This window comes from Triturus cristatus, chromosome 10 (assembly GCF_964204655.1).
Source record: "Triturus cristatus chromosome 10, aTriCri1.1, whole genome shotgun sequence".
Classification (NCBI taxonomy): Eukaryota; Metazoa; Chordata; class Amphibia; order Caudata; family Salamandridae; genus Triturus; species Triturus cristatus.
Window position 1 is genome coordinate 910,270,464 of NC_140593.1, and position 17,178 is coordinate 910,287,641.

The 17,178-nt window shown below is 41.0% G+C and overlaps 1 protein-coding gene across 2 annotated transcripts in view; it reads left to right on the forward strand.

The window, feature by feature from the left end:
- KIF9 (kinesin family member 9) overlaps nucleotides 1–17,178 on the forward strand; it is a 567,914-nt gene that overhangs the window by 80,084 nt on the left and 470,652 nt on the right. For both annotated transcript variants that reach the window (XM_085630190.1, XM_085630191.1), the window contains exons 6-7: nucleotides 2,874–2,957; nucleotides 10,814–10,906. In XM_085630190.1, coding sequence (XP_085486316.1) covers nucleotides 2,874–2,957; nucleotides 10,814–10,906 — 177 coding nt within the window. The remainder of the gene's footprint in view (nucleotides 1–2,873; nucleotides 2,958–10,813; nucleotides 10,907–17,178) is intronic.

Below are 17,178 nucleotides of genomic sequence, written 5' to 3' on the forward strand. Positions count from 1 at the left end.
AAGCCGGCTCCTCTAGGCCTGGTGTAAACTCCGGATTGTCAAATAGGGGCGTCAACGGGGAGGGGAAGGACGTGAGTTCCCGTCTGACCGCAACTGCGTCCCAGACTCTTAGCACTGTGTTCGTGATAGGCGAACCTTTGAGATTTGGTGGTCTGTCTCGCCTCTTCGAGAAGGGCGGTTTCCACAAAGAGAGCTTTGCCAGAGCCCGGTCCTAGAATAGCCACCACTTTTCCAACTCCGGTCTGCTCCACTCCACCAAGAACCTAAGTTGCGTCGCCCTGAAGTATTCCAGGAAATTCAGAATACCCAGCCACCCCTTGTCCGGAGGTCTATGGGAGAGGTCCCTACTCATACGAGGACGCACCCCCACCCAGACGAACTGTTGCACTGCCTTCTGTATTTTGTGGAGTGTCCCGGGTGGGGGCCAGGCCGGTAAAGTCTGAAACACATAAAGTGCTTTGCATAAAGATGGACATTTTTATGGCTGCTATGCGGCTGAGTAGCAACAATGAGTGTTTTTGCCATTGCCTAAGGTCCTTCGTGATCTGGGAGAGGAGTTTGGAGTAATTATGCGTGATTGTCCGCGCAATAGAGTGGGCTAAGTCTAGCCCCAGATAGGGAATTATACCCCGAGTCTGGAGTTCTCCATAGGATGTTTGTCCTTCCTCGGGTAAGTCCACGTTTCGGCCTAGGCACAGGACCATGGATTTTCCCACATTTACCTTAAAAAAGGAGACCTGGCCAAAGGAGGTCAGCTCACGCAGAAATGCCAGGATGGATCGCTCTGGGGACTCCAAGGTCGCCAAGATGTCATCGGCATACAGACTCACTGAGTTTCTCTCTCCTTTGGGCTAGAGGCTCCACATAGAGTGCGAAGAGAAGGGGTGACAACGGACACCCCTGGTTGTGCCCCACTGGATCTCAAAAGGCTGTTAGGTCGTTCCATTTACCCTAATTGTTGCCTTAGGCCTATCGTAACAGCTCGCCACCCAGGCCCGAAACCGGTCCCCAGAGCCAAAATGAGCCAACGTTTTATCTAAGAAACCCCAATCTAGTCTGTCGAAGGCCTTTTCAGCATCGACCGACAACAGGAGGGCGTCCATCTTTATGCGGTGGGCTTTGTCGGTAAGGTGCAGGATACGTTTGGTGTTATCGCTGCTCTGACGATTGTGAATAAAGCCGGACTGATCCGGTTCGATGATACCGGGAATACGTGGGCCCAGTCTGGCCGCGAGGATCCCCGTAAACAACTTTAGATCCAGATTAAGCAAGGAAATCGGGCGATATGAACCACATTAGGTTGCGTCCTTCCCAGGTTTAGGAATGACCACGATATCAGCAGCTAACATATCAGGGGGGATTGTTCCAGGACCGCAAAAGGAGTTAAAAAGCAGCGTCAGGATCAGGGCAAGAAGTGGGCAGAAAGATTTGTAGAACCCAGCTGAAAAGCCGTCAGGACCTGGCACTTTTTGCTCATTTTAAATGCTTGATTAATTCAATAATGTGGACAAATTATTATTGATAAAATTGAATATGCTTTATTAACATTAATAAGTGCCTTTACACATGATTATTATTTCTACTGATTGCATTTAAGTACAAGTGATTTTGACATGTGGTTTGCTACTCTCAACCCTTGAATAAGCCAATAGATTTACTTGATATGCTTGTATGATCCCTTTAGGAGGTCAGTGGGGATTATGCAATGTCATCTATGGTATTAATCTGCCTATGTACATATTTGTAAATACTGCATTGTATTTAGTAGTGTTTGTGCGTGTGTAATGTACTTTTCCTTTTTCTAAAGAAAAAGTTCTGACTGAACAATCATATGTTATTATTGAGTCCCAGTGAATGGTGATTACTAGCCCACACCATCTCCCCTGAGTTGTTCTTGGACTGCTCTGCCTCGCTACCCTGAGAGAGGCATGCACTACAATGGGGTGCTTGGTTCCCAGTAAGGACAATTATGGACCTATTACTTTTGCCAGCTAACAAGATTCCTGGGACAGTTTTGTTTCCCAGGAACATAAGTTCCGTTTTATCCCCATTCAGTTTAAGGGAACATTCACACACCCATTCAGATATTCGTGTTATGCAAGGCCCTAGGTTGTTGTGTAGGGAGTGGGCGTCGTTCGTCACTGATAATACAAGTTGTGTATCGTCAGCGTACAACACTATCGATATCCCCTCGCCAGATATCGTAGAATTGAAGATATGAACATCAAATTCAGTGAACATATATCTTTTCAATGTCCACATTAGATCAAGGCTCCCTACTGTGAAGTCGTCTGTGATGACCCTGCTTGACAGAACCCTTGACTCTGTGAGTTCTGGGGGAGCTGTTTTTATAGGTAGAGATTTCAATTGTAGATTAAAGCCTATAGTGGGTATGTAATTATTACCTGAGGAGGAAGATTTAGCTAGCTAGAGGCATTGCGACCCTGGACACAGATTCTTCTGTTCCTTGTACAGTAGCTGTTATGCAACTAGTTCATATTTCTACAGAGTACGGCTGAAATCCTCCAATGGTAGGTTTCCTTCTGACAGCCCATGTGCCTACATTTTTAATAGTGGTGCCTCTAAGTCTATAGTTGATTACATTCTGGTTAATGTTACATATTGGGGCTATTTAAGGGATTTCAAGGTGGATATTAGAGAAGAAAGTGAAACCTATTTTAGTACTACCCTTACTAAAATTGGGCCCAGTACTTTGAATCACGTGTATTCAAATGCTTTCTAAACTGCTCCTCATTTCATATAGTTTATGTGTTTTTTGCTCTATACCTATTTTTGTAGTATAAACGGAATGTTTTCCAGTAATGTAATTCTTATGTGACTAATATGATCATCATTATTTGTGCTCCCTTAAGGGTGAAACCAACAGGATTATAGCATCCCATATGATGAACAAAAACTCTTCCAGATCCCACTGTATTTTCACTATCTATCTTGAGGTAAGTTTAACCCAAGTCTTATTCCTAAAAGGAGCATGATAATATTATTATTATTATGATTATTATAATTATAATTATTATTATTATTATAATGATGATTATCATTATTAATACGATCATCATCCTCAACAAAAAACTAAAATTATACCCTTGCATTTCTACACAGAGCTTAATACGTCATTTCTGACATTTCAAAGCAATGTGAATCATATATGTTAATATTATTCAAGATATCGTTTGATATAGTATGTGTTCTTTAGAGTTTTGTAGACGTTTGTCTATTCTTATGGCCTCATTACAAGGTGGCTGTAAAATGCAATGAATTACCAAAACTAGGGTTGCGCATCATTCCAGAGAAGGGGGGATTTGGGTGTTGTCGATTTATCATTTTTTACAAGCTGGTCCTTGAGGGGCCCCCTAAGAAATGGGAAATGACTGGAGGATTTGGGAATACAGCACCCAGCTCCCACGGTAATTACCCATTTGTTTCATCCAGACGTGTCTAGGTGAAAAAACGGGACCCATGAAGGTATTGTGGGCCAGTAACTTCCTTTAGGCTTAACTAGGGAACTCGTAATAAGGCCCTCAATTTCTTACAACCAAAGGGGCGCGGATTCTCAAATCTAAACATACTCTTTCGTGTAAGTTTGTGATTGTTTGCTATTCACGAAGGGATTTACGAGTAGTCTCCGAACATAAAAAGACCTATCTTTTTATGTGCGGAGACTCCACACTTGTAAAGATACTACTCGCAAATCCCTTTGTGAATAACAAGCAATCGTAAACTTACACAAAAGCGTAAGTTTTCCTTTGTGAAATCAGGCCCTCAGTTTATTGCCCCTGTAGTAAAAATATGTGGGCAGTGTAGGACATGAGGTGGGTCCAATCTGAACACAGATTCAGTTACTAGTATTGAGCCAAATCCAGCCTGAGTGAAATAAATATACTGAATTCGTCTTTGTGTAATTTGTCGACTCCCAGAGGGTTTCAGCAGTGCCAGTATATTTTCTATTTTCCATTTGGAGCAGAAACCTGTAAGTTGTTTGGGGTGTTTCTTATTTTCACTTGCATCTGGGCCCAACAGAAAGGTCTTAGTTATAGCTGCATCAGTCCTCCTTTTGTTGGAATCTTCTCCTAGCTGAAGAGAAACCATGATTTTGAGGCATGATTTCATCTTACCGTCCAGAACCAGGGACCACTTTCTGTGTTCAGGACAAACAAACTTGACTCGAAAGAGAGGCCATTAACAGATCGAACGGCACACTAGTGTTGAAGGGAAGAGTAAAGCATCTTTAAACATGGTGAAAGACAGTCAATTAATATTACAAGCTGGTTGCCTGATTATATCATCAAAACTATTTCGAATATCTTTGAACATAGCTATTTAGTTATTCTGTTAGTGATGGAAAGATGGCTCCAGGGGGCCTGCTTCCCTGACATTGTTCCTGCTTCCCACCTGGGTATAAGATTCTGTGTCATGATTGACCAGTATGAAGATTGTTCTTTACTATGTAGGCAGCTTTCAAATTTCAGTCTGTAATCATTCCCATCAAATTAAGTGTGAAATAATCAATAGCCTGTGTTATTAGACTGTATCCTAACTGTAATCACTCTATCCTGATCCCCAGCTACAATAGTAGATTTTCTAAGGCCTTTCTTAAATTTAAGACCACATCACTGCTTACCTCCAGCCAAATCATCCTAGCATACAACTTCAATATTTGGGTGGTAGAAGATAATGTGCGTCGAGTGAAAGACATTGTGGTTTACAGGTTCCTCCTAGGTGTGTGCCAACAGGTCAGCAGCCCAATACATGAGGGGAGGGGTCATGCGCTTGGCTTGATTTTCTCACACACATTCTAAATGAATTCTCTGATTGATACATTTGCTTGTGATCTGGATGACAACATGGGGCTCCGCTTTATAGTTCATACCCCTTTAAAAAGATCAATCCTATGAGAAGAGGCACCAGCTGCTTGTCTTATCTTACACATGTCCTGGATCCTCTTTCAAAACTGAGAAAGTATCTTTTTTGGGCAGAACTTGTACCAGAGAAAAGCTCCAAGGATTACCAGTGACATGAGTTTTTCAGCAATTTGCTGTGCGTAACTGAGGTATGATGTGGTAAGCGTGAGAGAAGCAATGTTTAAGTTAATTTACTACAACTTTTGCATCAAAGGCACTGGTCCCCAGCCAAACTTCCTCTGGCCTGTATGTCACTGAAATATATTGTTTGAGGTGCCATGCTCCAGGAAGAAACATAGTACTTCTTGTTTGGGACTGCAAGGCACTTTCCCACTTCTGGGGAAACAGATGGGATTTGATTAAAAGAAATCTAGGGATCTCTACCCCATTGACAGGGAGAATAGGTATTCTTCGCGACATGTCGCAACTGCCCCCAGTGCCCCATCACACCAATATATGGTTCACAACTGCCGTAGCTAGGACTTAAGTGTGAATTTTGGATCAAAATCAGCTGGTATACCACTTTTACTACCATGATCGACTGACATGCACATGATGGCCTCTTATAAAACAATAATTTACAAACTGAACAATCAAATGCAACAGTTTGAAGAGGTGTGGGCTCATTTCTAGGGTAGACACCTTTTAAGAAGTTTTCTGACTCTTATCAGTAGAGACTGATCCCTCATACACCACAATCCCACTCTTTAACTACCCTTAATTAGAATGGATATAAGTTTGGGGTGCTCGTCGATTTTCAGGTAGGATTTTATATACACGCAATGGGAAGGTGATGCTGGGTTTCTGGTCTGGTTTATTATCTGATGCACTACATACAGCTTTTCTTATTTGTTTAATGGATGGTTTCCATGCTCTGTACATGGTGTCCCTTTCCCCTCTCCTCTATTACTGTATTTCACTGTCTGATGCTTGACAGCATTGTATTATAATGTATTTACTGGCTGAACCATTTTGTGTACTGATTTGCAGAGTTTCTGGAAAGAAATTTCAATAAACAATTGAAATATAAAATACAACAAAAAGATGTGCTAAGCGCTCCTCATGGGCAAGTTAGGATCACGATACAATACTACAAAATGTTTATAGAGAGACGTTTAGAATATACATAATGACATTAAGAAGGTATTGGTGGGCGCAGTTCATTAGCTGCATTAACTTGGACTGAAACATGTGGACGAAGTTTCATAAATGAGCCAACAAACCCATGGATGGCTGCAATTTCCTCCTCTGTGTCCCTCCCACTCAAGACCTCTGTTATAATCTTGTTGATGGTTCATCACCGACATAAGTGACATTAGTCAGGAGATTCAACAATAATTTTTAAAGACTAAACCTCCCAGGATGATGGCATGTAATTGATCAGCTTTCTGCAGCATATATTCATAACATTCCATTCTAGCTGTCTAGGGAATCCCTGCCCTGTTAGCGTGCTGCAACATTCGAGACCTCTCCTTGATCTACAGTTTATAAATACCTTATATCTCGCACTCAAACCCGGTACTGTGTGTGATAGTTTTACTCACACGTTCGTAACTACCTTTAAAACAAAAACTTAGCCCATTGTTCTCATCAATTATAGACCAATCTTCCCACATTTGACTATCACTTAAATCTTGAAATCAAAGGTAATCCACCAGCTAAGAGCATTTCAGAAAGGAATAATTGCAAGTTTTAGGTGGTTTTGCCATCACTGTGGTACTCAGCCAATTCTTTTTTTACATTGACTGATCTCCATGGGATTGTGGATGACGGTGTCAGTATGCTGACTTTAATATATCTAAAAGCTGCTTATAGCACTTTTGGCCACAAACTAAATTAGGATTGGCTCCATTCCAGAGGCATTGATAACACTGCTGTAGACTGATTTTGTTTGTTTATCATTGCATGAAAGCAAGATGTTTGCCTCCTTTCATCCTCTGTCCGGGGGAATAGTATACAGTGTGACATTCCTCAGGACTTCACTGTGTCATCCAGTTTAATTAGCACGTATATGAAGACACTAGCCAAGCTGATCCTCTCTCATGGTTTTCTTTTCTTTTTATTTATTTACTCTGATGACACCCAGCTGGTACTTCCCATGAAAGATGGTCAGGCTACTTCTTCTGTTGGATTCTGTTGGTGCTTTTCTGAAATCGGCATCTGGATATGTTGCAGTTAAATTAAGCAAAGAGAGGCAATATGTGTGAGAATCAAACAGATTCAAGGGAGCTAGGGGACTATCCCACACCAGTTCAGATTGAATACCATCTGGGCTCTAAATTTAGCTCTGAGCTTTGTGTTGCACTTCAGAGTTTGTCCCTCTCTTGCTTCTATTTCTACCAGCTACAGATCTTACCCTGCCTGACCCAAACCAATATGCCATTGATTGGTTTTCGTTTGGAATATGGGAATGGTTTATATGTAGGTGTAACCAGAGGTTCCATGGTCTGGATTAAGGTGATTCAGGATCTGTTTGGACCATGAAATACACCCTTGAATCTCTGTGTTGAAGAAGCAGCACTGGCTGATATACAGGGATATGTATACCAAACCTACCTAATTATCCACCATAGTTATCTACTACACCTGGCTACCTACTGTGTAAAGATTAAGATCCCAGCATCACAAGCTCTCTGTGACAATCTGGCAGCATTCTTTGAGGAGAAAATTAACAAAATTCTAACTGACCTTAACTCTCCCAGGGACATCGAACTGAATAGAGAAGGGAGGATACGCTACCCCTGGAATGCTTCCATATCACTTCACAAGAAGAGTTTAATGTGATTGCAGCTAGTATTACTTCAGGCTCTCCTCTGGACCCGATCTCACATAAGATGTGGAAAGTCTTTGGGAATGAGCTCTTCCCATATCTTTACAAAATCTGTTGTCAAACTCTAACTAATGGCATAGTACCTAACTGCTGGAAAAAGGCAGTGGTGTCCCCCCTACTAAAGAAAGCAACACTGGACCCTCAATGCCCGTCTAGCTATAGACCTATCTCCCTGCTACCCTACCCGATTAAGATCCTAGAAAGAGTAGTGAGCAGCAAATCCCTATCGAAACAACTGGAGGAAAATAATTTCTTGGTCGATGTCCACTGTGAATTTCGGCCAGGACATGACACCGAAACCGCTTTGGTGACCGTCCTGGATGACTTGAGAATGCGGGCTGACAATGGCCATACAGCCATTTTAGTGTTATTGGACATGTCGGCCGCATTTGATACGGTCAACCACCAGATCCTGATTAGGAGGCTTGAGGAGACTGGCATTGTGGGCAAGGAACTGAACTGGATGCAGTCCTATCTTTCAAATAGACAGCAGGCAGTGACCTTGTTGCCTTTCTTCTCCAAAGATAGCCGCGTAAAACACGGGGCTCCACAGGGCTCAGCGATCAGTCCAATTCTTTTTAACCTATATCTGTGCCCTCTTATTTCTCTTATAAAATCCTTTGGCATTGATGTCATAAACTACGCAGACGACACTCAGCTCATCTTCTCCTTTGAGGATAATAATGTAGTCCTTCTGGAGAAATTCCATAACTGTATGCGAGAGACAGCAGACTGGCTCAGAGACAATTTGTTACAATTCAACGGGGACAAGACGGAAGTACTCTGCGCGCTGCTAGTAGAGTCCCTCGCCCCCTACCAGTAGACTCCTGGCCAATCCCTGCTAATAATCCTCCACTATCTGTCGAGAGAGCACGTAACTTGGGAGTGTTACTTGACAGTAATCTACAACTTGATTCTCATGTGAATAAAACCGTGAGCACCTGTCTATCTTTGCTCCGAGCCCGCCGAAAAATCCTCCCTTTCTTACCCGCCTCAGTTAGACCTCAAGTGGTAAGGAGTATTATCATGAGCAGATTAGATTTCTGCAATGCCGTACTCCTAGGAGCTCCAGCTTATTTGCTGAAAAAACTGCAAAGAATACAGAACATGGCAGCTAAGCTTGCATTAATTAGACAACGTAGTGCATCAGCCTTGCTTGCCTTAAAAGATTTTCATTGGCTGCCCATGGTGCAGAGAGTACAGTTTAAGTCGCTGTGCATCGTCTATATGGCGATACATAAAATTGGACCTAAGCCTTTACAGAAGACATTTCAATGGTATTCCCCAGTTAGAAGCTTACGCTCCTCTTCAGCCAATCTGGTATGTAGTGCTCGTGTCAACAGAGCCAGGCTGGGCAGCAGATCCTTCAGCTTTGCCGCATCCCGCCTTTGGAACTCTCTACCAATTGAGCTGAGACAAATTAATACTTTAGCACGCTTTAGGAAGGAGTTGAAAACTAGACTCTTCCCGAGAGATTAAATCCTAGATAATCTTCAAGATGTTACACACAGTGTCTTTATGGTAATCCCAGCGCCAGGATACCCGTTGGGTGGCAGCTGCGCTATAAAAGTCTTCCCTTACATTAAATTACATTACCTACTTAATATACCTACCAAACCTGTCTTTCTGATTATAATAAATACCTACTGACACTTCCTAAGTTATCATATCAACCTGCCAGACCTACCATATTTAACCAATCTACCAAATCTAATTTAACCTACATAAGCTCTTGCCAAATGGGCAGTAGCAGAGGAATTGAGATTGAAAAGATGCAGAACTGATGACAAACTGGATGAGGACTTTGATGTTTGGGGCGGACTGTTGGCTGCCTTTCTAGACCTCTCTGGCTCATGCTACCCCAGGAGATGAGACGATTAACTCCTCTATGTCAACGTCTGACTAACATGACACTCTCACACAACTTCCACACTGTATATTGATTGCTTGTGGACTTATGGGACTGGCTTGCGGTAAATAGGTTTCAAATGGCATATATTTATTGATGACTTATTGTCATTTTCTCTAGTGATGTCACCAGTAACCAATAAAAAATGTTTTTTTTTTAAACTATATAACCTTTCATATCTTCATAGTATACCAAGCAAAACCATCAAATATACCTACCACACCCACTTTCCTACTGTTCCTACATACCATAACTAACACACCATACATGCTTAAGCTTAACCTACTTTACCTAACCTAACATGCCTATGATAGCTAGTCTACCATACCTAACCAACCTACCATGTCTAGTCTATCATACCAAGGCTTCCTGCCATTTCTACTCTACCTATCATACCATGCTTACATGTTATACCTGCTTACTTACTCTACCTCCTTAACATAACTACCATACATACCCATTATACTTTAGCTACTATTACTTATCTACCAACTGTACCTAACCTACCACACCTCACATACCATACCTACCTACCATACCTATCTATAGTACCTTACCTACTTAGAATAACAAAACTACTCAGCAAGCCTCCCCTTCAGTACTTACCATATAGGTACCTTTCATACCTAGCTTACTTAACCTACCTAGCAGACCTAACCTATTCTGCATTCCATACCTAACCTACAGTACCTACCATACCTAACCTAGCTCTACCTCTGCTTTGCATATGCCTACTCTGAGGTGGAGATTTTATGAAAAAGTGTCAGGTTATCCCTATGGGATCTCTAGGAAAATGCTTGCGTTACTACACTACTAGTAACGGCCCAAGATAATGCAACCTGCATCGAGAAAGTGTCAATTTCAGCTTTTGAAAGGCATGACCTATTGGCTTTGTCAGTACTTGTTTTGGGCTGGTTTGAGTTGATTGGCATATGTTATATTTTTTGTTCTCTGATGTCACAAATGAGTTACCTAATGATGTAAGTGGTATATTGAGGACATATACGTATAGCTGATAAGTTAAAAATCTTCTAAAAATTAGACTGCATTCCTTTGTTCCCGATGGTTTATTTTAACCATTTGTAAATTAGATCCCTATTCTTTGTGTCTTAACAATTTAAATACTAGCAATAATGCTCTCTTTTTGACCAGTCTCATTCCAGGATATTATCCAATGCAAAATACACTGTTTCCAAAATTAATCTGGTGGATCTGGCGGGTTCTGAGAGGCTCGGAAAGACCGGGGTAAGAAACTTTTTCATATTGTTGTGTATGTCCCAACACTATGCTGAATTTAAAAACATCCATGGCCAAGGTGACTTATTTTACTGGTTGATCATGAATATGTTTTAAACCTCCATGACTTTATTAACAGGTTTTCTTAAGTTTGCAGCCTTAGGTCTTCTACAGACTCCTCAGGCATTGACCAAAACATATAAATAGTTGCACATATCAGAATTGGATGTCAACGTTCATTGTAATTAATTGCAAACACATTTTAGTTGTATATGAGTCAAGGTTAGCCTAGTCTCTATGACATACTATATGCCCTTTGCAATGTTTGTCTATTGCAAGTCGTTATTCCAAAAGAAGCGTGAATATTGAATCTCACCTGTGGGAAGTTCCAGATTTAACCTAACAACATGTTGTTATTGAACCAGTGACTGAGAATAATTCAAGCATCTCACCAATTGCATTTTTGTTTTCTTCGATGCAATGCCTTAAGCAAGACGGGTTTGCCCATACATGGGTCCCATGCTCACCTTGCCACTGGAATCAACCTGTACCTGGCTGAAGAGCCCTAACTACGGCGACCCTGCCTTGGGTTGCTTGCGTTCTGGTTCAGAGAAGACATTGCTTGGCAGTTCGGGCTGGACTGTTCCTATAGGAGCAGGATCAAGGCTGATCTGCATATGGCTGCAGCGGCGGCCGGCACAGGTAAGCGCGGTATGGCAGGGGCAGGGTGGAAGGGGAGGGAGGAAGTCGACAGACTGCGGAATAGGTATAATGAAATAAATAAATAATACATATTCTGTCGTCTGTCAACTTCTCCCCTGCCGCATCCCACCACCTTTACCTGTCCCGGCCACCGCTGCGTTTAAGACTTCTGCTTCAGTCTAGCTCTTTCCTGGTCTTACCCAGAGTCAAAGCTTGAGCTTTGCAAGAACTCCCCTTCAATAGGGCTCCATCACCATCACCTTTGGAAACTTTACTCCTAGTGCTGTGAATTTTGAATTAATAGTTCCACTCAATCATCCCTATTCTGGGTGTATTTGCATTGATATAACTTCTTTACAACTCTGCCTTAGCTGTTGAAAATCAGTTAAAAAAACGTATATTCTATACTTGAAGCTGATAATGTATTACAACATTTTCTTCTGTATTAATTTTGTAAAATCTTATTTATGGATATACTTTTCATTTATGGAAAAAAATCGACTTCTTGAAATATGTGTGGTTATTAGTAATTCTTAGTAGATCCTGACAATAAAGGTCAAAGAATCGAATCACAACTACACCTTTTGAATATCTGTTTTTGGAATGTACATGGTTTGAGTAACATCTTACAAAAGGAGGATACAAGATCCTTTTTGCAGAATTATGATCTAATTCTTCTACAGGAGACATGGTGCCTGGATGCACTATACATAGTGGGGTATGTAGGGTTTCTTTGCCCAGCAGAAAAATACCAGTAATATGGTCACCCAAAAGGAGGTCTCACTACCTATTGCTCAATTAAATACAACTGGTTTACATAGCAATTGGATATGGGTCTTAACTGGCTTCTAGTTATCAAAGTTATCACAAAGGGAACAAATAAGCCTCGTAAGGGTCTGTTGCTCATAAATGTTTATTTACATCCGAATAAAGCAAAGAAAGAGGCTCATATGGCAGAATTGATTGAAACATTAAAGTCATTGCAGCAGTAAAATAATTAGGCAATAATACTAATAAGTGGGGATTTTAATACAGATTTTAGCAAAACTGGCGCCAAGGGGAATAATCGGATCAGGGTTATGTTTAGGAACAACTTGGAGAAACTAGGATTCAGAATTCTAAATGGAAATTCAGTGGGGGATTCCCCGGCATCGATTACCTTTGGAAGTGGCACAAAAAGTCCAAAAATTGATTATACTGCAATTAATGAGGCTGCATTACCTGATATAGAATATTTTTACATTCAACCACATTCAGAGAGTGATCATTTCCCGCAATTAATTGGGATCCATCATAATAATACACATATTCCAATCACAAATAATTTAATGTCTCCACTGATAACATTTGATTTAAAATGCTTAAAATGGCAAGGTGAGAGGATTAAGGAAATAATGGCGAAGTCTATCACGCTGCTGGATCAATTGAATGTATTAAAAGCAATTCTCTGCAAGAGACAGGAGATTCAGAATTTAAGAATAGAGTAACAGAGTGGCAATATTTGAGAGATTTGCTGCTAGCTAAATTTCCACTAAAAGCACAACGGTTAAAATATATTGATGGAGGGGGTAGTATAAAGAATCCCTGGAATAACAAAGAATTACGCAGGCAAAAAACTAAAATAACCCGAGAAGCCAGAGTAGTGGCACAGGCTCAAAGACAAGGAATAAGACCCACCACCATCTCGCTTCAGAATTTACAAAAACTAAATACAAGAAAAGTTGCTGGGAAGAGGAAAGAAGATATTCCGAAGATTTATGGAATTAACATTTTTGAGTCAAGTAAACAACAAAATAGCAAACAATTCTGGCAAATAGTAAAAGGAGTGACAAGTTAATGCAGGAATAGATGCAGCAACTTGGGAAGGCTACGTCTCTGCAATGTACTCAACTGCGGGAACAAAGAACATTAATTTTATACTACCGTCTCAAGTGATTTGTTAATTAGTGCCGGGAACATTGGACGATAATGATGTTCTGTGGACTCATGTCATTTGTAATATTACTCAAGGGACACAAGAAAGTAAAGAAGAATTAAGATCCCATATAAAGGAAAATCGAATGACCCTATTGGGCAGTAAAGACGAACTCAAAGGAATAATAAAAAGATTAAAATTTGTGGGAGCACCAGGTCCAAACGGTATTCCAAAAGCTTTATCTATAACAGACGTAGATTATTGGGCCCAATACTTAACTCCAATGTTTAACAACCTCTTCTACACAAATCAGATACCGAAGTCCTGGAAAGGTAGCATTATTCAGCCCATATTCAAAAATGGTAATCCAGGAATAGCCAGCAATTACAGGCTTAAAGCATTATGTGATGTTGAGTCTAAACTCTATGCATCCTGTTCAATGGAACACCTAAAAATTTGGATGGAAGAAAAACAACTAATACCAAAATTCCAGACAGGATTCAGAGCAGGAATGGGGACATTAACCAATCTTACAGACATAAGCCTGAATAGAGAAGACAGAACAGAAAAAAAACAACCTGTTTGTTTGCATGTTTTATCGATGTCAAATCTGCCTTCGATCATGTACCTAGAGGCCGACTATGGAAAAAATTGGAGGATTTGGGAATACCGGAAAATTTATTAAGGGCAATTGTGGAACTATACAAGCAAACATAGGCCCAAGTTAAAATAGGGGATGGAAGTCATGCAACATCTAAAATCAGAACATATATAGGTATCAAACAAGGATGTGTTTTGGCTCCAAGCCTGTTAAATTTATACTTATCAGATCTTGCAGATTCTTTGGACTTAGAAAATAATCATCCACCATTGCTTGTGGAAGAAAAGTTGAGCTGTCTACAATATGCAGATGATATAGTCCTATTAAATAAAACACCATTAGGTTTACAACGGAGTATGAATGCCCTCAATAAATATATGGGAAAACAGGGGCTTGATCTGAATTAAAATAAAACTAAGGTGATCCGGTTGGTGGATTTTAAGTTAAAAAATCATGCGTGGTGGTTGGGAGGAAGCAAATTGGAGGAAGTACGCTCCTATAAATATTTGGGGTTTATTATGGATAAGCAAAGCACAGGTAAACCGCACTTGCTGTCAATCCCGGCTAAGGCTCAATCAATAACATATGGCTTTAAAGTACTAAAACAAAAATTGAACTGTCAATCGTTGACCCATTTACTATAGATTATGGAGGCCCGGTTACTACCTTCACTATCATATGGTACAGAAACTATGCGGGGTTTTGAAATAGATACGTTGAATAGAAGTCCAATAAAAGTTTACAGAGCCGTATTTAATATTCCTAAATCAGTCTCACCCGCACAAATACGTTTAGAGTTCGGATTTAAAAAATCAGAAATACCAGTCTGACAGTGATTTTATAAGATTGTGTTGGAGATTGAGAGCAGCAGAAAAAGTGTCTATCAGCTATTTATGCTGGAAGGAAATAGAGGATAAACTATCTAGTACTACAGAGGGATCCTGGGGAAGTCATTTAATTTTTATCTATTAAGGATTTAGGCATACATGAAGCCTGGGAAGCGCAAATGGGAAAGGCATCTTTAAAGCAAGTATTAGGATCTGCAGTATGAAGGTCATCCAATGTAACAGATAAAAATGCTTTCACACTAAGGAGACATGCTTGGACAGTAATACATTTGTATTCCAGAATAGTTCCTCAACGGCATCTGGCAGAACATTTCTAATTAAGACTGAAACATCAATTTATGTTATTCCGGTTTGGTATTATGGAAACTAAAAACCTCGTTCCATCCTGGAAAAAACAGCCAGAGAACCTTTCTTGCAGACTATGTGGATATAAGAGTAAATCATTAATTTATCTATTTTGTGTTTGTCCCATTCCCTTACTGCAAAGGAAAACTCTTCTAAAATCATTATTCAGAAATATGGGAATTCGCACATGCCGGCAAGCCGTTATCACCTGGCTAAGTGTACGCTCAGTCATTCTTGCGTGTAGGGGAGTGAAGTTTATAACCCCTTAATTTAAGTACATTTTAAATATATAGGACTAATAAGACTGGTTATACTTTGTTTTACAACACTACAGCCCAGGAGTAATGAATTATAGTTGATATTTAAAATGTGTTGTTTTTAGTTAAATTATGTCTTTCTGAAAACTAGCACTTGAAAATGTTTTTAGCTCTTTTATTTAGATAATTTGTGATAATCAATATGTACTATTTTAATAGTTTTAAATAACTGAATACAATAAAGATTCATTCATTCATAGTAAATCATTGCACTGCTTATCACAATGCCTTGAAACATACATAGACACAATATTGAAACTTTAATGCCTCCCTTCTACTATGTCCTCTATTGCCTCTGTGACATCTAATTTATGATTGTTTACGTTAATGGAACTGTATTACAATTCATGTTACAAAGGTCCCTGTTTCATCTTATGTCTGTATTCCCACATTTTTGTCTGAGAACTAAATGTGTTTTATTATAGACATACGCAAAGAAACCATTTATGCCAAATGTACATATATTACTCTCAGCTGCGGCCCGAGCAGGTAAGAGGGTGGGGCGGTGGGGCCGGGTGAGGGGGATTTCGACAGACGATGACGAGGGAAAATTAATTATTAATTTAATTTCCCCTCTTGGTTGTCTGTCGAATCCCCCACAACTCGGCCCCACTGCCCACCACTCTGGCCTGCACGGTCAGTGGCTGATTTCTGTCAGGCTTCCGAGTGCCTGCTCAACACTTTACACGTAGGATGGAGAATGTCCTGCTGGGCAGTGGGCAACAAAGATATGTACTTGGAGGATGGCCATGAAACAGAGGCAAGATGGCGTCTTAGACGAAAACTCCTGCTGAAGATGACCTAATGTAGCAAACATCCTGAGGGGTGCAGGGCATCCTACTGACAAATAACACAGAGAACAAACATAGGAGTAGGTATTCAGGTACAGACTTGTGGCTAACTCTGAGAGGTGCCAAACCGCACCATGCATAATCGAGCTAGTCCCCCCGCGCAACTCTGCTGTGATTAGGTCCTAAGACAAAAAGAAGACAGCAGGCTGGGTCAGATTCTGAACCCATGAGATTGAGAAACTGAGGGAGGAGAAGCCTTCCTAGGTGCTGCATTGGGTGCCTGGAAGGCAGGCGGTGATGTGAACATTGTGGTGATGCGGAGGCCCATCCTGAGGTCTTGGAGCTATGGTGAGACAAAAACAGTGCCTGGCCCTGAGCAAAAGTAAGTGCCAAGCCCTCGAGAGCTCTGATGTGAAGTTTTCGACCCGCAGGGCAGGGGGGGGGGGGGGGATGCTGGCAATTGACCACTGCTAGAAGCCTTGAACTGTGAGCAAGGGGGTAGATGGGGACAGGTTAGACCCTTCCACACACTCTGCTCTCTGACAGAAACACCCTGGAGCAGCAGGCCCCTCTGAGGTAGTGAACAACGAGTAGCAGCTCTTGGATCATGGAGTGATGTGGGGATGGCTCAGTAAGGTGAAATAGTGGGGCCTAGCTAAAAGAAGTCTGCAATATTAGAAGCATTTGGGATGTACTTTCCAACATTAGAGGGGAATCTTCCAATGAAGAGCTGTTATGACGGTCCCGGAGAAGGGAGGCAAA